Genomic DNA, 22,833 nt, shown 5'->3' with positions numbered 1-22,833 from the left:
ATCCTCATACATTCTGAGATGCACATGGGATGCAGCAATAATCCAGACAGCCAGCAAGGCCTCCTGGGCGCAGGGAGCCAAACTGCAGCAAGAAAGGGCTCACCAGAGGGATAGGAGGGGAAGCCACGGAAGGCTCACATCTGGCCATCCTGCTAACCTGGGGTCAGCTCTGCTGGGCCTCCTCTCCCTGTACTGAGTACAGCTTTGTCCTTTCCCGCCTTTTCCCCTTTCCTCAGAGCCCAACCCCGACCCTGGAAGCTCTCTGCTACAAATCAGGTCATCTTAAGGGCTAGGGGTCTGCAAAGTACAAGGGAGGGCTGTCAGAGTCTCTTTAATCTTCTCTCCTTTCAGCTTCTGAAGAGGCAGAGAACAAGCCTGGCCTGCCAGGAGACAGTGCCAGCCAGACCACGGTCAGAACTGGGATAACTGGGGAAAGCTGGGGTGGTGGTGGGGTCTGGTGTTGCTGAGATCTGTTCACATTCTAAAGCCTAAAGTTCTAATCGGTAGAGCTTTGCACACAGATTTCGGACTAAAGGTAGACCTAATTTTGTCAGGCTTGTGACTTATCTCAGAACACCACATTGAGAAAGGCCACCTAGGGCCAGTTATGTGTTCAGCACCACACAGGATGTGGAGCCGGCTCCAGGGCTGGAGCACAGAGGGAGAAGACAGGGGAGGGCCAGACGAGGGACAGGGCAAGACGGACGATATATGGAGGTAGGAAAGGCTGAAAGCAGGTGGAGGAGGAAAGACACAGATGAAGGAATGAAGAGACAAAGCCCAAACCACAAGACTAGCTGCTAGCCCAGCTCTCTGTTCCTGTCAGGAGCAGAAAGACAACTAGACATGGATGGCCATCTACAGAAGGAGATCTCTCATCTCTTGCAGGGAAGCATCAGGCTCCTCCTTCCTGAGGGTAGAGGCCCCAGCCCAGATGACTGTCCCAGATAGCAAACCCTGTAGCTCTCTGAGTCTCCCGGCCTCAGGCCTCTGCCTGGTCCAGACACCTCCTGGATGGTTTAGCTCTGTGGCCTGAAAATGCTGATTCTGAGTAAACTCCCAGCCTGGGTCTGGAGGCACCCTGCTGCCTCTCACAGCTCTCCAAATGGGACCTTGGTGTGTACTATTACTGCATTCCCACAGACAGTAGTGCTGGCCAGGCCCTCTTCACTCCTGCTCCCTCCTGCAGATCAAGTCCAGATGTCTGCTCCTGGGGTAAGAGCATTAAAGTAAGCATCTGGATGCCTTTCCTTTCTGGCCATTCTCTCCCCAATACACGGGGCCTGGACCAGGGGCACCAGATGCAGGAGAGGAAGGGAGCCAGGGAGCCCAGCTGCAGGCTGGAAGACAGGGCCTTCCCTTGGCCCCACGTCTCTGGAGGTATGGGCAGGATTGCTTGGGCAGAGCCAGGCCAGAATTTTCCTGGGCTGCTGGGGGAGCTGTGGTGTTTGTTTAAATTAAGAAGGGGACAAGGAAAAGAAAGTGGAAGCTGCTAAACCTCTGGGAGAATGAGCTGGCTTCTGAGCAGACAGGTAGGGAGGGCCCCTCTTTAGGACACCCTCAGGTTAGAGACATCAGAGAGGCAGAATGGGCAGGGATGGAGCCTCTGGATCCAGATGTGCAGAGGGCTGGGGGAGCCATTTCACAGAGTGGGGGTGGGTAAGAAAACTCAATGGGGGGAGGTAGGTACGGGGCCATACTGTTAGCTGGAGAAGTGAGCCAGGCAGAGACAGGAAAGCCAGAGGCCAGAATGGAGGGAGAGGGCTGACACAGAAGGAAGGAAGGCACAGGGAAGTATAGCCCTGGTCTTTGCCCCCAAACTAAGGGAAATGAGGAAGGAGCCAGCTTCTTGCCTCTGGCTAGATCCATGCTGATGCCTTGATGCCTTCATTTGAGGCTCACTCCCCCTAAATTGGGAGTGGGGGGTGGTGATATGTTCAAGAACACAGGGCTGGGTGATGGTGGGTCCCCCCCGCCCTGACACTTCCTCCACCACTCATGTACCCCCAGGTGTTCTGCTGTCCATACTGCAGCTTCCTGAGCCCAGAGCCCGACCAGGTGAGGGCTCATGCATTCTCCCAGCATGCAGTGCAGCCCAAGTACAGGTGTCCGCTGTGCCAGGAGCAGCTGGTGGGCCGGCCTGCCCTGCACTTCCACCTTAGCCACCTTCACAACGTGGTGCCTGAGTGTGTGGAGAAGCTGCTGCTTGTGGTGAGTAATGGTTGGCTGAGGACCCAGCCAGGAGGCACGTTTGGGTCAGGTAGGAGGGGAAGAAGAGGGAAGGTGTCCAGGTGTGTATGTGTTTGGGGGGGCGGGGAAACAGGGAGGGTAGTGGTGAGGAAACCACACTTCCCAGGTTTGAAGGGGTTTTAGAGTTGGGGGGAGCCTTAGCAGATCTTGCCTGGCTGCCTCTGCTTGCCAGAGAGGGAGCTGAGCATCTCCTGCATTTATACAAGGTCCTAACAAGAGCTGTTCAGCAACAGCCGGGGCCCTCTCATCTCGAGAAAAGCAGAATTGGGGGACGGGGTGTCCAGGAGGAGGTTGGAGCCCTGGAAATGGGCTGGGCATGGGCAGTGCAGGGACGTCACAGGACTTTCTTCCCTTACAGGCCACAACGGTAGAGATGACCTTTACGACCAAAGTGCTGCCTGGGCCCACTCTGTGCCCACTGGGGGATGCCCCAGAGCCCCCTGCTCCTGAGCCAGAGCCTGTGTCCAGCAGAGAACAGGGAACAGGTAAGAAGAGGGACAGCAAACCTGCCAAGTGACAGGAAAGGGCATTTGGGCTCCACAGAGTGGGAGGATCTGAAGACACCTGAGGCAAGGATTGAGTGCCCTAGATATTGAGTGGGTGGGGTCTGACTTCAAAGTTCCCTTCTCAGGGCACCCTTGTCTCTCCTTCAGAAGGCCCTCACCTGACCCCAGAAGCCAGTCCTGATCCTCTTCCTGAGCCTCCCCCACTGTCAGCCGAGACCACAGATAAGCTCCTGGGAAGCCCTGATCAATCCCCATCTCCAGCCTCATCTCCAGCCCCTCGGCCTGAGGCCTCAGCAGAAGAAATGGCCCCTCCACCTGCCGTGGCTGAGGAGGAAGAGGGGGGTGTTGGAGAGCCCCGGCCTGTGGAGCCAGCCCCAGCTGATTCTCGCCACCCTCTGACCTATCGGAAGACCACCAACTTTGCCCTGGACAAGTTTCTTGACCCTGCCCGGCCCTATAAATGCACCGTGTGTAAGGAGTCCTTCACGCAGAAGAATATCCTCCTGGTCCATTACAACTCTGTCTCCCACCTGCACAAGATGAAGAAGGCTGCCATTGACCCGTCCGGCCCTGCCCGAGGAGAGGCAGGTGCTGCACCTCCTGCCGCCGCTGCCACAGACAAGCCCTTTAAGTGCACGGTCTGCCGAGTGTCCTACAACCAGAGTTCCACCCTGGAGATCCACATGCGTTCAGTTCTGCACCAGACTCGCTCTCGGGGGACCAAGACTGACACCAAGGCCGAGGGGCCAGAGCGTGGCCAAGAAGAGCCCAAAGAAGGCGAGACTGAGGGGGAGGTGGGCACTGAGAAGAAGGGCCCTGACCCTGGTGGCTTCATATCTGGGTTGCCCTTCCTGTCACCACCTCCACCCCCCTTGGACCTGCACCGATTCCCAGCCCCTCTCTTCACCCCACCAGTCTTGCCCCCCTTCCCTCTGGTGCCCGAATCACTGCTTAAGCTCCAGCAGCAACAGCTGCTCCTGCCCTTCTACCTCCATGACCTCAAGGTGGGGCCTAAGCTGGCACTGGCTGGGCCTGCACCCCTGCTGTCCCTGCCAGCTGCCACGCCTCCTCCCCCTCCCCCACCCCCCAAGACTGAGCTGGCTGAGCAGGAATGGGAGCGGCCCCCCATGGCAGAGGAGGGGAATGAGACAGGGCCCACCTCCCCCCCCAACTCAATGCCCAACGAAGCAGCCCGCACTGCTGCCAAAGCCCTTCTAGAAAACTTTGGCTTTGAACTGGTGATCCAGTACAACGAAGGAAAGCAGGCTGTACCCCCTCCTCCAACCCCACCCCCACCAGAGGCCCTGGGGGGTGGGGACAAGCTGGCCTGTGGGGCCTGTGGGAAACTCTTCTCCAATATGCTTATCCTCAAGACACATGAAGAGCACGTCCACCGCCGATTTCTGCCCTTTGAGGCCCTGAGCCGTTATGCTGCTCAGTTTCGAAAGAGCTATGATAGTCTATACCCACCCCCTGCAGAACCCCCCAAACCTCCTGATGGGTCCCTGGATTCACCAGCTCCCCAGCTGGGCCCTCCCTTCCTGGTCCCAGAGCCTGAGACCGGGAGTACCCGTCCCTCTGAGGAGCGAAGCCGAGCAGGACGCTGGCCCCCAGAGGAGGAAGAAAGTTCCAGAGGGAATCTGCCTCCCCTAGTGCCTGCAGGCCGCAGGTTCTCCAGAACCAAGTTCACAGAGTTCCAGACCCAAGCCCTGCAGTCTTTCTTTGAGACCAGTGCCTACCCCAAGGATGGAGAGGTGGAGCGGCTCGCAAGTCTCTTGGGCCTGGCCAGCCGTGTGGTGGTGGTATGGTTCCAGAATGCCCGCCAGAAAGCACGTAAAAATGCCATTGAGGGTGGGCCTGTGCCAACCGGAGGTGGCAACGGGGGAGCCTCTGGCTGCAGGCGCTGCCATGCCACATTCTCCTGTGTTTTCGAGTTGGTACGGCACCTCAAGAAATGCTATGATGACCGGCCCCCTGAAGAGGAGGAGGAAGAGGCAGAGCGAGGGGAAGAGGAGGAAGAGGTAGAGGAGGAGGATGCAGAGGAGGAACAGAGCCTGGAACCCCTGACAGGGCCTGAGGGTCCATCACCAGGACCCCCAGACAGGGAAGAGTTGAGCCAAGCAGAGGCAACAAAGCCAGGAGGCAAAGACCCTGAAGGGAGGGCCCCTCCCTCGCCTTCCCCAGTCCACACTTGTGACCAGTGTGCCATGTCTTTCCCTAACCAAGACCTCCTGGCCAGTCACCGGAGGCTACACTTCCTGCCATCTGTGCAACCCAGCACTGCCCCTCACCTCCTAGATCTGCCCTTGCTGGTGTTTGGAGAGCGAAGCCCCCTGGTGGCAGGCACTCTGCCAGTGCCAGGGCCGCCACTCAAACGGAAGCAGGAGGAGGGCAGCCTGTCCCCCACAGGCAGTGAAGCAGGGGGTGGAGGGGAGGGGGAGCCCCCCAAGGACAAGCGCTTGCGCACCACCATCTTGCCAGAGCAGCTGGAGATCCTGTACCGTTGGTACATGCAAGACTCCAACCCGACACGCAAGATGCTCGACTGCATCTCTGAGGAGGTGGGCCTCAAAAAGCGAGTGGTGCAGGTCTGGTTCCAGAACACCAGGGCCCGGGAAAGGAAAGGCCAATTTCGAAGCACCCCTGGGGCAGTGGTGCCCAATCCAGCAGTCAAGCCCCCAATCACATCTGCCCCTGCAGCCTTCCCCAAGTTCAACCTCTTGTTGGGCAAGGTAGATGATGGGACTGGAAGGGAGGCCCCAAAGCGAGAAGCACCTGCTTTTCCCTACCCCCCTGTCACCCCTGCTGCTGGTCCCCTGCCTTTTCTACCACCTGGGAAAGAGGCCACTGCCCCAACACCAGAGCCACCTCTACCTCTCCCACCTCCCCCTCCACCCAGTGAGGAAGAGGGTGCAGAAGAACCATCTAAAGCATCTCCAGAGAGCGAGGCTTGCAGTCCATCTGCAGGAGATCTCAGCGATTCATCTGCTTCCAGTCTGGCCGAACCAGAGTCCCCTGGGGCTGGAGGAAGCAGTGGAGGAATGGGAAGTGGGGCCGGGGTTCCAGACGGAATGGGGCAGCGGCGCTATCGGACCCAGATGAGCAGCCTGCAGTTGAAGATCATGAAAGCCTGCTATGAAGCCTACCGTACCCCGACGATGCAGGAATGTGAGGTGCTGGGGGAGGAGATTGGGCTGCCCAAGAGAGTCATCCAAGTCTGGTTCCAGAATGCTCGTGCCAAGGAAAAGAAGGCCAAACTGCAGGGGGCAGCAGTTGGTGGGGCTGGGGGCGGCAGTGAGGGCCCCTTGGGAGCCCAGCGCACCGACTGTCCCTACTGTGATGTCAAGTATGATTTCTATGTCTCCTGCCGAGGCCACCTCTTTTCACGCCAGCACCTGGCCAAACTCAAAGAGGCAGTCCGAGCACAGCTGAAGAGTGAAAGCAAGTGCTATGACTTGGCCCCAGCACCTGAGGCACCCCCGGCTCCCAAGGCCCCACCTGCCACCACATCTGCCTCTATGCCCCTCGGGGCTGCCCCGGCCCTGCCTCGCCTGGCCCCGGTCCTCTTGTCTGGCCCAGCTCTGGCCCAGGCCCCGCTGGGCAGCTTAGCTCCTTTCAGTTCAGGTGAGTGGGAAGTTGGGAGGGGTTGGGCTTCAGAGAGCATCTCTAATGATGTGCCCCTCTTTTTCCTCCTTGACTCTTCCCACCTCCAGCCTCCTATGGCCTTCCTTAGTTCCAGTCTCTGGGGAGAGAAGGGAGGGAAGGGTGCATGGCATCTAGGTGGTGGGAGTGGGTGAGGGTGTGGCTGGATGTGGCCTATAGCAGGAATGATGACAGGCCAGGAGGTAGCTAATCCTTCATCACTCCTTCCATCTTCCTAGGCCCTGCAGCCTCCTCTGGCCTCCTCGGCCTCACCACATCAGTTCTGCCTGCTTCTACAGTGGTCCAGACTGCTGGCCCAGGCTGCCCCTTACCTCAGAGACCTGTGCCCGAGCAAACTAACACCTCCACAGCAGGCACCATTGATCCTGCCCCAGGTCCCCCTACTGAGCCCTCTGGGGACAAGGTCTCCGGTGAGCGCAAGCCAGTCGCAGCCCCCACCAACTCCTCCACTGATGCCCTCAAGAACCTCAAAGCACTGAAGGCTACCGTCCCAGCCCTCTTGGGGGGCCAATTCCTGCCCTTCCCATTGCCCCCTGCAGGGGGAGCCACACCACCAGCTGTCTTTGGCCCCCAGTTGCAGGGGGCCTACTTCCAGCAGCTCTATGGCATGAAGAAGGGGCTATTTCCCATGAACCCTGTGATACCTCAGACCCTCATCGGACTGCTCCCCAACGCCCTCCTCCAGCCACCCCCCCAGCCCCATGAGCCCACAGCCACAGCGCCTCCAAAGCCTCCTGAACTGGCTGCTCCAGGGGAGGGGGAGCCCGGGGAGGCTGACGAGCTGCTGTCAGGCAGTACTGGCATCTCCACCGTGGATGTGACCCACCGCTATTTGTGCCGCCAGTGCAAGATGGCATTTGATGGGGAGGCCCCAGCCACTGCTCACCAGAGATCCTTTTGCTTCTTTGGGCGGGGCTCTGGAGGTTCTGTGCCTCCTCCACTGCGGGTGCCCATCTGCACCTACCATTGCCTGGCATGTGAGGTGCTGCTGAGTGGGCATGAAGCCCTGGCCTCTCACCTGCGCTCCTCGGCTCACAGGCGCAAGGCGGCCCCACCCCCAGGGGGCCCACCCATCACCGTCACCAATGCCACCACTGCTGCCACGGCTGCTGTGGCTTTTGCCAAAGAGGAAGCAAGATTACCTCACACGGACTCCAACCCAAAAACTACTACTACCTCTACACTTCTAGCTTTATAAACAGATAAACCAAGATGGGGGAGAGAGGAGGGCCTCAGGGCTCCCTCCCTTACCCCAAGGGGTGTTTGGTGGGAGCTCAGATCCCTCACCCCAACCTCGGCTCCGCCCACCTCACAGGAATCTTTCAACTCCCACCCTCAGTGGGCTTCACATACCCCACCTCCAGCAGAGTCCTGCCTCCTCCCTGCACCTTCCTTACCCCGCCACCCCAGCCCCTAGACACACACTGATTCTCTGCGGCTCCTTGCCCTACGTCTTTACAGACACACACCCATCTTGTCATGTTGATGGTCCACTCATCTCTGCCCTGCCCACCACACATGAGATCTATCCTCGAGTCCATCTTCCTACAACCTTATCCCCACTGGATTCCCAGTCACCCCCCGACATGGTCAACCCCTGCAAACACATAAGTATATGTTATCCCATGCTGTTCCACTGACTGAGGAAACACAAAAAAAAAAAAAAAAAAAAAAAAAAAAAGAAAGAAAAGAAAAAGAAAGAAAGAAAGAAAAGAAAGGAAAAAGAAAACCCAAGACAAAGAAGGGGGAAGGAAAACAAACTTTGCTATTCCTCCTTCTCTCCCTACCCCCTTGTCTAGAGCACCACACAGCTCCCAAACTTTCCAAATACCCAGTTGGCTTCCAAGGTTGGAGCCTGGGATGGGCAGGGAGCCCACAAAACTAACCAAACTGGAGGTTGGCAGGTGGGAGAAGTGCTCACAGCCCACTCTCCCCACACTCCTCCCTCCTAACCCTCTCCTCGCCTGATGAGCCCCTGCGGCCTGGACTCTAGGGGAAGCCGCCGCCAGGAACCCCTCTGCCAACCCCCACCCTGCACCCTGGGAACTGCAGTAACTTATTCTCAAAGGCTTTAAACACAGAGATCCTCTCAGCAGCCGTGGGCCTGCCCCTTGTCCCAGCCCTGCCATGTGGAGGGTCCAGCCTCTGGGACCGGCGCTGCCCACCAGCGGCAAATCCAAAGTTCTTAAAAAAAACTGAAACACACACACACAACCAAAAAAAAAAAAAAAAAGAAAAGAAAAAGAGAAAAAAAACAAGCGAGAGAGAGAGAGAGAGAGAGAGAGAAAGTACGTGCGCACATGTGCATGGGAGAGAGATGGAGACAGAGGAATGAACTAAAGTAAAACATAAACTTGGAAAATACAGAAAAAAAAACTGCAAACTCTCCCATCAAACAAGTGTTTTTGTTTTTGCTTTCCTGTTTGTGTCCCCCCCCCCCCCCCACCCCTGCATTAAGGGTTTCTTTAAATCACTAGTCTTTGGAAGACCAAATGGCTTTAAGTCCTTGCAAGGGTACAGTGATGCTCAACACAGAAAGCTATGAAGTCTGGCCCTGGCCATGCCCAGTGTCAGAGGCTAGTAATGGGGAGAAGAGCCTGGGGACTGGGGAGAGACCTCCCTTTGCCCCCTGAGTTGAGTACTTACCAGAACACCCCTTTGTTCCCAGCCGCTAGTTAGAAAAGTCAGTGTTGTCCAATATGTTGGTGGTCCCAGGAAGAAAGGGGTGGACAGTACAGTGTGGTTTCTGGACCTTGGCGATGCTTCCCTTTAGTGCAGCTAGCCGCTGTGTCCTCTCATTTGCTTCTTTCACAAACCCCTACTTCTATTTCTGTGTCTAGGGGCCCCTTCACATTTTTTTGTCACTTGAAATCCTTGCCTTTGCGGGACCCTTGTTCCCCACCTGTGTTCTTCCTCCTCATCCTCTGCCCTCACCCTTCTTCCCACTGGCCAGCAGCAGCTGCTGTGGGGACTGCCAAAAGGAGTCAGGCTTTCCAGGAGGCCCACAGAACTCTGGAGCTGAGGACAGCTGAGGGGGTGGGCAGGCAAGGCAATGATGGAAGCACAAAGCACAAGGTGAATCTCTGACAGGGTGCTATCACCAAGGGAAACCAACAAGAAGGATGAGCTAAAAGAGAGTCCCCCCACCTCTAACCTCATTGTTTCTGCCAGCATCAGGCATTAACTGCTAACCCGAGTCCAGCTAAAGTGGTACACGGTGGAAAAGCAGGTGTTTTATTTCAGCAAAGAAAAGCCTGCAAAAACTTCCAGTCCTCCAGATAGTTCCTGCTACTGCCCTGGCCCAGGACCTCCCCTCGAGGTATTCTCCCTGTAAACTTTCTCCCTTTGGGCTTCTTGCACTACCAGCATCCATTTAATTTACGCACACAAGTTCAGTCAGCCTTGGGATTTCTACTTCCTGGCCTGTCACTCTGCCCTGTGAACAAGTTCATACCAAAGCAGTGGCTTATGTGCCGAATAGCTGGGAGGGGAGAGGGGGCCAAGTCCCTAGTGCCCACATGTCCTGTGATTCTCACTTCCAATCCAATCCATTTCTAAAATTACAAGTCCCAACTCGAGCAAACTGAGGTGGGGTGAGATTAATCATTCCAGTGACCCTGTTATAAATGCAGGCCCTACCACGGTCTTGCTCTGGCTGCCCCCTTCCCGCCTCTCAGCATCTCCTGTGTCCCTCCTTTCCTATCCTTTTCCTATTGAAATTCTGTGTATAAAACTATTTTTCTTAGCAGCATGTGTCAGGGGAAAGAAGCGTTTCACTCTGCTTTCAGGGAATGTGACTTTGTATATAAAAGTTGAAAACAAAATTAGAAAAGAAGAGAGGAGAAGAAGAGGAAACATTTTAAAGAAAACCGTGGCATACACCTGGTATGGGATGATTAGAGGTGTGGTGGTGTGCATTTTTAGGAGTTCACAACCAGGACAGGTTGGCTTTAGTTTGAACTGTGAACATTTTTACCTGGAGTTAATATAGTTAGAAATCCCTCCTCCTCCTCTTGCCCTCCAGCATATTCCCCTACAGCAGGACACCCTGGTCTAGAGACACTGCGTAAATGGAGACAGGAGCTGCCTCTAAGCCACTGTCATTATAGGAGCCCTGTAATTTGAAAGACAAGAGTCTGGCTGATTGTGAAGTTAGGTTTGCCATTCCATGTTTCCAGTGGCTGGAAGTCTTCCTCCTTAACCCCATTTCAGACCAGAGGTCCCCAGCAGCAACGCTCCCGCTTCAGAGATGTGCAGTGGGACGTTCTGTGGGAAGGAGGGCCAGGTCATCAGCCTCTATGCAGAATGCTAACTAGAGGTGAACACCAGGTCCCCCTGGATAAACTGTGTTGCTTTCCCTGGGGAGTAGTAGACCCAACTTCAATGCCTGGCACATCAACACCGATCTTGTAGTACAGGCCCCACCTCAACCCTAAAGTGAGTTTGTATCCATGGCCCCTAGGATTGGTCTTCCACAGCCTGGGGTAAAGACCTAGGGTTTCTGACATGCCCTAAGGCACCCAAATTCTGGTCTAGCCTACTGACTGCTAGGATCAGTACCAAGGGACAGGAGGTGGAGGTGAGTTTGGCTGTTTTTGCTCCAAACCAGAATCCGTGTGGGGATGGCTCCAGGTACCCCATTCTCAACTAGGAACAAAACTCAGTCTTCTGGAAGAATATGAGAAAATCTGAAGCTGCAGCAGCCGAATGGGGTAGAGTCTGTAGTAGGGCCAGCAAAAGAAACCCTTTTCTCTCAACCCTCTAGTCTCGGGAGTGTAATTTGCAGAAGCATGTCCAAGAACCAAGAAAGCCAACTATTCCAGGCCCAATAGCACCCATCTGCTTAATTCCTTCTATCTGTCCCTAAGCCAGTCATAGGGCTTATAGATCAGATCATCAATTCCCCAAACCTCCAGCAGCTTGGTTGTGTTAAGGCACATTTCCTCATCCAATCATTCATCTCTGTACAGAAACTCACACCTGAAACACAGAGTTCTGTGAATATAACTGTACCAATGAAACAAGCATGCACAGTGTCAGAAACTGCAGCAGAAGCACCCAGAGTGAGCTATAGGGATACACACATGCCAGCAAGGATGGGTCCCGTCTGCACAGAAGTACAAGGGACAGGCCCCCAGTCCCGTCACCTACACTTCCCATAAGTACCACCAGCCTCCAGAACATCCTCATTTTCTCCACATACAATAGTAGGGGAGAACTGATAAACAGGGGAAATGTAACCACAGTCAGGAAGGGTGACCTAATGTTGTAATCCATGGGGGAAGGACCTTACATTCCTCTGCATTGTGACACTATCAGCAGGAGAGGTAAAAGAGAAACCAGGGGATCCCTGGGTGGCTCAGTGGTTTAGTGCCTGCCTTTGGCACAGGGCATGATCCTGGAGACCCGGGATCTAGTCCCACATCGGGCTCCCTGCATGGAGCCTGCTCCTCCCTCTGCCTGTGTCTCTGCCCCTCTCTCTCTCTCTCTCTCTCTCTCTCTCTCTCTCTGTCTCTCTCTGTCTCTGTGTGTGTGTGTGTGTCTCGCGTGAGTAAATAAAATCTAAAAAATAAAAATAAAAATAAAAACCAGAAGGAAACTGTAGGGAAAACTTCAAGAAGCACAAATAAACTGGGCTGAGACTCTGTTATAGGATGGGTAGGCACCGAGGAAGAGCTGTTTTCTCTCTAGGTTGCTATGGGAAGCTCTAACCACCAGCTGGAAGCACCTAGTGAGAAACTTGCAAGCCCTGAGGATGTCCTGGAGGACTAAGGAAGAAACGCTCGAATGCCAAGAAGTCCCTTGCCACAACAAGAAGGGCTACAGACCCAGTCTGTAGGAGTATAGCTTGGAAACACTGTGAAAAGGGCAGAGGAAAGAAAAGCCAGACAGAGAACATTCATAGAAGATCTAGACCATGGCTTACCAAGTCTGGGGAGAGATGGGAAGCAATCCCTAGGGAAAGCTGCCAGGGCGAGACTACACTTTATGAGAGAACATAAAATTGGGTGAGGACTGGCCCTGTTATTCTCCATCATACAGACAACCCAGACGACCTTCTATACAAAGGATAAACAAGGGGTAAAGGCCATGATTTCCTGTCAGTAGTTTGAGCCTGGTGCTTCCTGCAGCTCTCAGCCATAGAGAGGTGTCTGGCTAGAATATAGCAGGGAAGCAGGCTGATTATAAGTGAACCAGAAGGAAGGTGATGGGGGAAGGTGACCTGGGACTGACATTTTTTTTTTTTAAGTAATCTCTACACTCAACGTGGGCTCAAACTCATGACCCCAAGTTCAAAAGTTGGATGCTCCACCACTGAGCCTGCCAGGAGCCCCCTGAGGTTGACTCTTAATCCTACCCAACCACCACACACGCTTTTACACAAACAATGGCTGAAACAGGTAATTAGTAGGAGCTTACCATGCCCCACATCGACAATCCTGCCCCGACATCCAACATTGTACCATGTCTTTTAAACTGGATTTGAACGGCACACACTGTGCTCATTCCCACCAAGTGCTCAAACGGCAGCATCATTTGCATCTTGCTGGGTATCTGCAGTAGGCTATGCCCTGTATTCTGCTGACCTCTCCTTCCACTACCCAGGACCCAGACCTGTTTCCAAGAAGTAGAATTAGGACTCATCCTGTACTGAGCCATAGAATTTACACACATCTTACTGGACCAGAGAGAGCCATCTCCTGGCCATGCTCCTAACCTAGTGGGTCTCAGGGGTGGTTTCAGAAACATAGGGCAGCCAACCATCAGAGTTTAGAAGTGTTCCCCAAGGGACTCTCCTGTGATAACTACTGCCAATGAGAAGCATGGTTCTAACCAGATAAATCTGCCTGATTTGACCTCACAATCTGTCCTATTCCTCCTGCTGTTCCCACTCAAAACACATTTACACACGTCCCACAACACACATATCACAGGCATGGCAGCATAAAGACATGCATGTAGTTGGGGAAGAAGATAGAAAAGGCCTTGAGAAATCTAGACTAGGTTAACTCTCCTATAGCTGACTCTTAGAACATTTTCTCAAAGTTCTGTCTACCTGCATTGTAGTCACCTGAGTGATGGCTAAAAATGCACACTTCTTCTTCTTCTTCCTTTTTTTTTTTTAAATGCATACTTCTGAACCACACTTTCAATTAGCTGAATGAGAAACTCCTGAAGTGATTCCATGCTCTCTGGAGTTGAAGAACCCGATTTGGGCTACTCAGCCCCTATACATCTGTGACCTTCCCCTAACTCTCCAGCACCCAGGGCTCAACCCTGTTACACCAGGGGGTACCACCAGGGCCTAGCATCACCTCAGATTACCCTGCTGTCACTCCCACCTCCAACATCTGGGAAATCTGACTGTGTCTTCTGCTTAAGTTGGCTATTCTTGAACAGAAGAAAAGAAACATTGTCCACTCACCCATCTCACTGAGTGTCTCCCTGCTTTTTCCTCTGCTGTGGGGATCATCTCCCTTCTTCTGAAGCTGGCATCCACTTCCATAAAGGCTGAAACCAGAACTGCCCCAACCCTAAGCAGCTCAGTCCAGCATGGCAATGGCTCGGCTTTCCTCTGGGCAGGTCCTATCTTCCATCAGAGCCATCCAGCCTCCCTCAACATCACCCAGCCAAATCTACCTGAATCTCTTCCTAGTTACTAATCCACAGCTTCTAGCTACCTAGAAAGCAAGGAAAGCCCAACCTACTAGAAGTTCTTCCAGATGAAGGCCCAAGGCCCAGTTTTGAGGCATTGCTTCTGGAGTCACAGGGGTTGTCTGTGTCACCACAGATGCTGGGGACGCTCCTGCTAGAAGCCTTCCTCTTTATGAGGGCTCATTGCTGATCTGTGGTTTCCCTTCCAGGGATGGATTTCAAAGACATGGACATTTATCCAAATTCTACCTAACTGGGGTACCACTGAGAAATTTCTAAACACTGAATCTCCCCAAATAGTATTTTTGGAAGGACAAGACTTTATCTTTCTTGTATCTGCCTACCTCTCTAGGCCTAGAGCAACCTCTTCATTTTTCTAGGACTATTATTGAATATGGGCCTTTTAACAAGGGAGAAAGAACTGATTCATCTCAACCATAGCTCAGCCAATCACAAGGCAGATGAAATACATACAGGCACAAACCACCCCATACCCAAAAGCAAGGCCTGAGGGTCCCTCCTTCCTATTTCTCTTCCAATCTCTTCTGACACCAGTTTTGTGACAACATAGCTGGCTGGCCTCTCTACAGCTCTCATTCACCCTGCTGGTATTTTTTCTGTCCTCACTGTCCAGGGAGGTGTTATAGACCACTGGCCTGGAGCCCCAGACTTGGCTTCTTGCCTGTGCCCTTGTCCCTCTGTGTTCCAGCTTCCCTTGAGATAGCTGCTCAAGCACTGAGTATGGTAGCAGCTAAATCCCTTTCTTGGGGACAGTGAGGTAGGAGGGAGGTGGGTGTCTAGTTGGGGTTGGCTGGAGAGTACCGATGCAGCAGGCTGTTGGGGGTTCCTTCTCATGCCACTCCCCAGCACAGAGCTCTGCCTGATGCCGGGCATGCCCATGTGCACCACCCCCCCTCTCTCTGCCGCCAAGTGGCGGTCGTGAGCATGTTTGGCGGCTTTGGGTTTGCCGCAGTGCCAGGATCTGAGACACTGTTCACGTGCCAGTGCAGCACTGCCAAGCGTGGCAGCATCTAGTTGGTTGGGTGCCAAGCAGTAGGACCCAGATGGTGATAGAGAGATGAAAGAGGGGTGGAGGGGAGAGGGAGGGAGGAGAGGAAGGCACCAGGGAGAAAATCAGATACCTCACTTGTTAGAGTGGAAAGTCCAAATGGGATCCATAGAAAAGTGCCCTTCCCATTCCAGATCCCAGCTTAGCAAGCAAGCCCCACCCCCACCCCCACCACACTGGCCCAGTGACATACACAGACCAGGCAAGAGGATTTGGCCATCTTCAGCAGGAAACTGGCCGGGGGCCAGACAGGACTGCCAGCGCTCTCCATCCTTCTTCCTTGGGGTCTTGGCAATGGCCGCGCTTCCTCCTTTGTGTCCTCACGCCTCTCTCCGTCTGTTGTTCCACTCTCCAGTCTAAGAGGGAACAGGAAGGAGGTCCTGGCAGAAAAAGTCTATCCTCTCAAACAACTCACTCTCATACACACACACACACACACACACACACACACACACACCTTACTGTCCTTCTCACCCCTGGCACAGAAATCTTCTCAACCAGATTGGCAAGAGGCACTACCACCCTCCTCCATTCCACACAATGCCACATCCTGTGCCAGGCTCTTTAGGGAGTGCCAGCATCCATGCCTCACACCGGCACCCCTTGCTTTTCACAAAGGGCCAGACTGACAGCCCTGAGGAGCTCTCCCCAGGGAGCAGTGGCACAATCCCTTCTCCTGGCTCTTAGACAATTTCTTGGCACTTCCCTGGCCAGTCTTTCCACCACTTTACTTTCCCAGACTGGAAGAAGGCTAACTATCTCATAGTCCAACCGTTTCTCAGAGCTAAGCTCCAGAGGGACAAGGAATCATTGACATACCCCTGTCCCTCCTCTCTGCCTCCTGGGGCCCCTGCTCCCACTGCCCCAGCTCAGGGCACCAGCCTGACGGGTGTGATGCCAATGGCCCCCGGGTAGCAATCCTTCCTGTCAGAGCACTAGGACTCCTACTGCCACCCCCCCTCCCCAATCGCCTCCTCCCATCTCCGCGGGCACAAGGGTGGCAGCTGCAGTGCCAATGCCTGTAAGCAGGCAGCATGAAGCAACTCATGCGCCCTGTTCTGCCCTCCCAGGCCCCAAACCTCTCCCCTCCTTCTTCCACTCTATCCCTCTGTCCTTCTGGTTGGACACTAGATTGGCAACCGCAGTGCCAACCCCCACCCATGCCCAGGAGGCTCACATACAGCATGCGCTTATGCGTACATGTACACGCACACACACACACACACACACACACACACACCACACACACACACACACGGCCCCATGAGTGCCAGGCAGCGGTGGCAGACACACAGCAATGCATAGTGACGGGTCTACCCGAGGAGGCAGCCAGATTCGGCACCTGATCCAGCACCCGTTTGGGATTGGGTGGGTAGGCGGGCGGGCAGGCGGGTGGAGGGATGATGGAGGCAGACGATGGCCTTAGGTTGGCAGCCGATAGAACTGGGAGAATGGAAGGAACAGATGCTCTTTGCCCAGCCTCCCTCCCTCTCTCTCGGAGATCAGTGCCAAGCTAGGGGGATGGGGAGAGGGGAGGATGGGGGAAGGGTGGCATTTGGAAAGCTGGCAGGCGGGGGTGGGGGGGGTGGGGGGAGCTGGGTCCGCCCAGGCTGGGCAGTGCCGGCACTGGCTGCCGCCTCTCCACTCTGCCATCTGTCTCGCTTCTCTCCCCACCCCCTTTCCCTCTCTTTCTCTCTCTCTCCTTCATCCACAGCAAACCAAAAAGAAAACAGGGTCCTCATTCTGCCCACCCCCAACCTCTGCCAGACCCCCTCTCCTCCTTCCCACAACTCACCACACCATACCACCACCAAGCCATCTGTGCTCTCTCCTCCTGGCTCGGTCACCTTCTTTCACTCGCCTTCGCCCTCATACCAAAATGGGTGCAATGTTTTAAATATATATATATATATATATACATATATATTTTAAAAAGCAACTTAAAAAAACCCCACAATTTTCTTTGGGAATGTCCTGTCCTTCTAAGTCTGGGTCCTCAGTGCCAATATTTATGGCAAGCAGTGGGAGGGGACCCTGTCCTCAGCTGGTGCCCATGAATCCCATGCCAAGGAGGAGGGGTGGCTGGGGTGGGGTGGGGGTGGAGTGGGGTATCCGGAGAGCTCTCTTCTCTCTGCTGCCTGTAGTGGTTTCTTTTTTTTCCTCCTCTTCCACTTCCGGAGCAGATTCAAATAGATCTAGAGCCTTCCCCACCCCCAGTTCCCAGGGCCCTTGTGCCCTTCTCTCCCTGCTTTTGATTTTATTCCTCAATCACCCTTTCCTTTTTTTTGGCGTGTGTGTACGTGTGCGTGCGCGTGTCTGCATCCATAGCGGTGGGCACGGTGCCAGCCACCACACAGCCATCTGCAATGCCTTCTGCAGCCTCCACTCTTTCTCCTTGCCACCTCCAGCCCCCCCCCCCCGCTCCTCTGCACCCCAGCTCTCCACCCCCCCATCATTAATTAGCTACTGAATTAATTAAATCGTGAATGCTAATTAACATTCCTACAGGGCAGGCTGCCAGGCTGGGAGGGCAGCGGGGGTGTGAAGAGGGGACTGGGAGATTGGGATGGGGGAAGAGGAAGGAGAGCCTGTCTGCTTAGAAGAGCAGGAAGGAGATGGAAAGACCCCAAAAGAAGGATGAAGGATAAAGAGGGCAGAGTGATAAGACATGAGTGTGGAAAATGGGGTGTAAAAACAGAGTCCAAGGGAGTGCAACCCAGCCTTTAATGCCCAAATAAGATGGCCAATTCCACATCCCCAAGCTTACCTTCCATCCCACGAAGTATGTACTCCTTAGGTGGGGGATTCCAGCAGCTTTTTTCCTATATCTTATAGAAAATTAACCCCAAACCAGAGTCAACAGCTGTTATCTGTCAATCCAGCCACAGTGATCCTTAGACCAGGTCCCCGAGAGGAAGCTCTGGGCTCAGAGAAGCCCGAAGCCCGTGTTGACTTGTCTTTCTCCACCTCTCTATCAAGGTGAAGGGGCAATCTGTGAGCATCTGCTGCAGGGAGGCATGGGGGACTCATATGGGGAACTGTGAGGGGTGTCAATTCAATGGGAATTCAATAGCAATTAACAAAAATCATTGGCACTGCCTGCAAGGCTACGCTAGGGAGACTGTGACAAAAGATCATCTGCCTTCAGGATTCCAGAGTAGAAGAATGGAAACACTCCTACCCACCTTGAAAGTCAAGACTTTGGGAAAAAGTGAGTAAGGGCCACTTAACTTGCAATTGTTACTAGTTTTAGAGAAAGAGAGAGCCAGTATAGGGAAACTTCTTTTTGTGGGTGTTCTATGAAACACTAATCTGATGGGCTGCTCCTTAGAAAAATGGATCCCATGATCCGATTTTTTTGTGAAATTCTGTTTATTCTCCCTCTGAGAGATTCAAAATGCATACGGATGTGTGAAGGTTCTGAGAAGTTCTGTGAAAAAAAGAAAATGTTGAATGTGTTTAAGCCACAGATACTCAAACTCATTGGGCCATGGAACCCTCATTTTTATATTTTCTAATTTCATTAATTTTATTCACACAGAAGCAGTGTTCCACTTTGGGGAAACTCTCTTAAGTGATCAGGTGTGGTTCTGGCCTGGAAGCTGGCAGAAAGGCTAGCTGGCCCCAGGTCAGCTGAATCCTAACAGTCCACAAACAAAGGACTAGCACCCAGGCTCTGGTCTTCTGAATGGAATAACCAGCCATAACAATCTTTAGAACCACAGACCTATAATTTCAGAGCTGGAGAGAGAGCTTAGCAACCATTCCTTGATTTTACAGTAGAAGCAACTGAGACTCAGAAAGGTGAAGTGATTTGACCAAGGTCACAGAGCCACTACATGATAGCACTGACATCAGGACCGGGATTTCCTGACCCCTAGAATAGGCGAGGACTTAAAGTCTGGGACCAGGCTGACATGGGATTTATCAGTTACCTATGCTCTTAAAGAGCTTTACACAGACCCCTTCCCTCTGTGGACTAAGGCCTGGGCCTGCTCTTTTCCACCGCTGTCCTCTGTCTTGACCTCCACTTTTGAAATCCTGCAGCCTTTCCCTGCCTCTGGAGAGTCTATTCTGTCTTCCTGTGGAAGTGGGCATGGGAGCAGGAGTTCATGTTTTACAAAAGCTCCAAGTGTTTCTGATACCCTAGATCCAGAACTTGTCTTCTAGGGTGCCCCCATTCCTGCCCTACACAATATACAATTGGTTTCAAACCAAAGCTTCTACCCCCTCAAGATCTTAATCTCATTTTGGTCAAGAAACCAAAAATGTCTCCAGGGACATCTCTTGCTGTATTCCTAGTAATCTTCCTTTTGCCTGTCCTCACTGGCGTCTGGAGTCCCTGAGGTCCCTTAACCTCTCCATCAGAGTCCTCAAGAGGATAGGCTGTCTTCAAGCTGGAGGGACACCTGACTCACTTCTGAGGAGGCTCTGGAGCCAGCTTCAGAGACCTGCCAGGACCCACAATCTCTCTGAGCTTCTGAACATCTATCTTTCCACCACACTGTGAACCCCACTTTTCTTACAAGGCCATTTGGGGAACTAGAAACAATGGAGAAAGGTGAAGTTTAGCTTATTTCAAAGTTGAAGAACATTACTGAATTGTTTTTGCTTTCTGGGTCCTATTGTGTGAGCCAGACCCACTTAATACCCACGTTCCCCCTGTGTAACCCCTGATAACTTCACAAGAATGACTACTCTCTTCACAACATAACTCACCACCCCATTTATTTATTTATTTATTTATTTATTTATTTATTTATTTATTTTTTATTTATTTATGATAGTCACACAGAGAGAAAGAGAGAGAGGCAGAGACACAGGCAGAGGGAGAAGCAGGCTCCATGCACCGGGAGCCCGATGTGGGATTCGATCCCGGGTCTCCAGGATCGCGCCCTGGGCCAAAGGCAGGCGCCAAACCGCTGCACCACCCAGGGATCCCCACCACCCCATTTTAAAGGGAGAATAGTTTTGAAATACAAGTTGGATTTACCAAAGAGATTTACATCCAAATACCTAGGAATGATGCGGTCTTTCCTTTGGATATCTAAAAGTCTAGGAATGTATCAGCTGACCCCATCTCCTCCTTCCTTGCCATGCTTCTGACAGGATAGCACTCTGGCACTGGGCTGACAAAGCCACTTCAGAGTATGACCCACTGTCCATCTGCTATCTCCACCTCTAGCTGAGGAACCATCCAACAGAGGGAGGACAGAGTAGACTCAGCTACTCAACTAGAGAGCCAGAGGTAAACTTAGATGTTCCCACAGGACACATTTTTTAAAGAAAATATTTCAGGGCTGCTTTTATTATTGGGTGGCATCTTTGCTAAATTACCCCCTCTCAGTGGTCAGTGACAGAGGCCAAAATCCAGCTCTCCAGGGTCAGGGATTTCGCTTCACTTTCTCCTCTAGAGTCTGTTTTACCTCTCTAACACCCAGGCACTGAGCCACTGTCAGTAGCAGAGGCTCTCCAGAGCTGTGATAAAAATGATGATTATTCTACTATCAAATAACATTGCCAAGCCTGGCCAGCTCCCTATAACAGTGGCGGCAGAGGTGAGCTACAAAATTCAATATTGATAAACTGTATATTGTCTTCTAGAACCATCACTCTGCTTGACAACCACTCTCCAAGCCTCCCACCAGCAGCAAAGAGGGAGAGACTGGTTAGTGATGGCACTGGATGGGGAGTAGGCAGGGAAACGAGGCAGAGAGAAAAGCAAAGGGGCCTAGAAACCTTGGAGAAGATTAAGTCCTGAGAGTCCACCACTTCTACAGTCCCCAATTAAACCAGCCTACTTTGACCCTTTTGGCTCTGTCCTGACATGTCCCTCTGGAGGGTTAATCTTAAATAAAACTGCCCAGAAAAATCTCACACTGGTGAACAGGAAGGGGGCCTATAGTCTAGTCCTATCTCTGGCATGCTTTCAATGGCACTTCACTGCCCCATATTCACATTAAAGAGAAGGGAAGGAAAAAAAAAAAGAGAAGGGAAGGTTTCTAAACTTCAGGCCAGCACTAACCTTCTCTAATACAGCCGCTTAGCATGTCTTCTAATGCTACTGTTGTATTTTTTTATTTATTTTCTTTTTAAAGATTTTTATTTATTCATGAGAGACAGAGAGAGAGAGAGAGAGAGAGAGAGGCAGAGACACAGGCAGAGGAAGAAGCAGGCTCCCTATAGGGAGCCCAATGTGGGACTTGATTCCAGGACTTCAGAATCACATCTTGGGCTGAAGGCAGGCGCTCAGCCACTGAGCTACCTAGGCGTCCCATGTTGTATTTCATTTAGGTCCTGAGCGCCCTCACAGAATTAGTGTCATGGGAGTAAGTTTTCTAGGAAAATAGAGCCCCAGACTTAAGGCTAAGCCTTGAGCCCCAGATTTAAGGCTACGCCAGATCTACTCTACACCCCAGGGCCTTTGCATTATCTGTTCTCTGTGCTGGTGTGCATCTCCCAAACAGATGCATAGCCAGTTCCCTGCCCTCCTCCCACTCTTTGCCCAGGAGCCCTACCTGACCACCCAATTTAGTACTAACGCTTTTCCAGACCCAGCTCCTTTACTCTGCTCTATCTACTCTTTTCTTCTACTGCATCCATTACCTTCTAACATATAATTGACTTATTTATATGGTGTTTATTGTTTATTTTCCATTTCTTACCTTGGCATGTAAACTCTACCAGAGTAGGGATATTTACTTTTTTCACGAATGTATCAATAACAATGCCTGACACATAGAAGGTAGATGCTCAATAAATATTTGCTGAACAAATGAAGCTAACGTTAGAATCCTTCGTGTTTTGGTCAGACCCATCTGACTACTTCTGCATTTGGGGCTGGGGGCAGGGAGAGATACATTACTATTTCAGTACTCTCCACCTTCTGGCAGGATGGCTGGTGGATGCCCCACATCCTCCTCCATCCCCATCACAGCCTGAAGAACATGCCACTCAAGAAAACCCAGCTATTTAAGTGGGATGTTTACTGCTGAACCCCAAGCACCTGCCAGACTTGAACTCAATCAGGTCACTTAACCCTCCTCCAAATGTCAGTGTCCCACTCCAGGCCATCCCAGACTTAAAAGCCCAACCTCTAACACCGTGATTCTCCAACTGAGTAAGTATGAGACTCACTCAATAAGCTTATAACACTCCCAGATTGCCTTCCAGAGTGATTCAATTAAATGAGGAAGGACCCAGAAATACGCATTTTTAAAGACTTTCCCCAATCTCTAAGGTGACTGTAATGATAAAGTGTTATTTGGGCCACATTGTGAGTATTGGGGTGGATAGAGAGCTAGCGGACTTATTATGTGAGCCTTACTGCTGTCTCTTCTCTGATTCTACCTAATGCCAGTAGGTAGAATGCCAGTGGCTCTGCCTAGGAATAGGACCAAAAGAAATGCATCTGTGCAGTGATCTTGCCGTTTTCTTTCCATCAGAGCTACAAATTTAAAACAGCCATTGGAGAAATCTGGAAAAACACCGAGGAAGTAGAGAGTGGCAGTGTGGAGCTAAGGTGAAGCATGTCTCACGGGTAAGGCCATGTCCCAGAGTGTCCTGACTCTGCATCTTTTGACAGCTTTTTTGGCAATTAGGTGCTAAGTTTATTTATTTATTTTTAAATATTTTCTTTATTTATTGGAGAGAGAGAGAGAGAGAGAGAGAGAAGGGGTGCATGAATGG

At 52.4% G+C, this 22,833-nt stretch overlaps 1 protein-coding gene and 1 long non-coding RNA gene across 4 annotated transcripts in view; one reads left to right on the top strand and one right to left on the bottom strand.

Annotated features, from left to right (window-relative positions):
• Window positions 1–8,868, top strand: part of ZFHX2 (zinc finger homeobox 2) — a 31,637-nt gene extending 22,769 nt beyond the window's left edge. For both annotated transcript variants that reach the window (XM_025443531.3, XM_025443530.3), the window contains exons 6-10: window positions 352–410; window positions 2,011–2,211; window positions 2,609–2,735; window positions 2,904–6,380; window positions 6,638–8,868. In XM_025443531.3, coding sequence (XP_025299316.1) covers window positions 352–410; window positions 2,011–2,211; window positions 2,609–2,735; window positions 2,904–6,380; window positions 6,638–7,617 — 4,844 coding nt within the window. In that variant the 3' untranslated portion in view covers window positions 7,618–8,868. The remainder of the gene's footprint in view (window positions 1–351; window positions 411–2,010; window positions 2,212–2,608; window positions 2,736–2,903; window positions 6,381–6,637) is intronic.
• LOC112657499 (uncharacterized) overlaps window positions 1–17,506 on the bottom strand; it is a 30,534-nt gene extending 13,028 nt beyond the window's left edge. For both annotated transcript variants that reach the window (XR_004817873.2, XR_007412666.1), the window contains exons 1-2: window positions 16,940–17,506; window positions 15,338–15,500 (exon numbers count right to left, since the gene is read on the bottom strand). This is a non-coding gene — a long non-coding RNA (uncharacterized LOC112657499). The remainder of the gene's footprint in view (window positions 1–15,337; window positions 15,501–16,939) is intronic.
• Window positions 17,507–22,833: the final 5,327 nt, after the last annotated feature.

This window comes from Canis lupus, chromosome 8, assembly GCF_003254725.2.
Source record: "Canis lupus dingo isolate Sandy chromosome 8, ASM325472v2, whole genome shotgun sequence".
NCBI lineage: Eukaryota > Metazoa > Chordata > Mammalia > Carnivora > Canidae > Canis > Canis lupus.
Note: the sequence above shows the minus strand (reverse complement) of the source record. Positions and strands in the feature narration are given on the sequence as shown.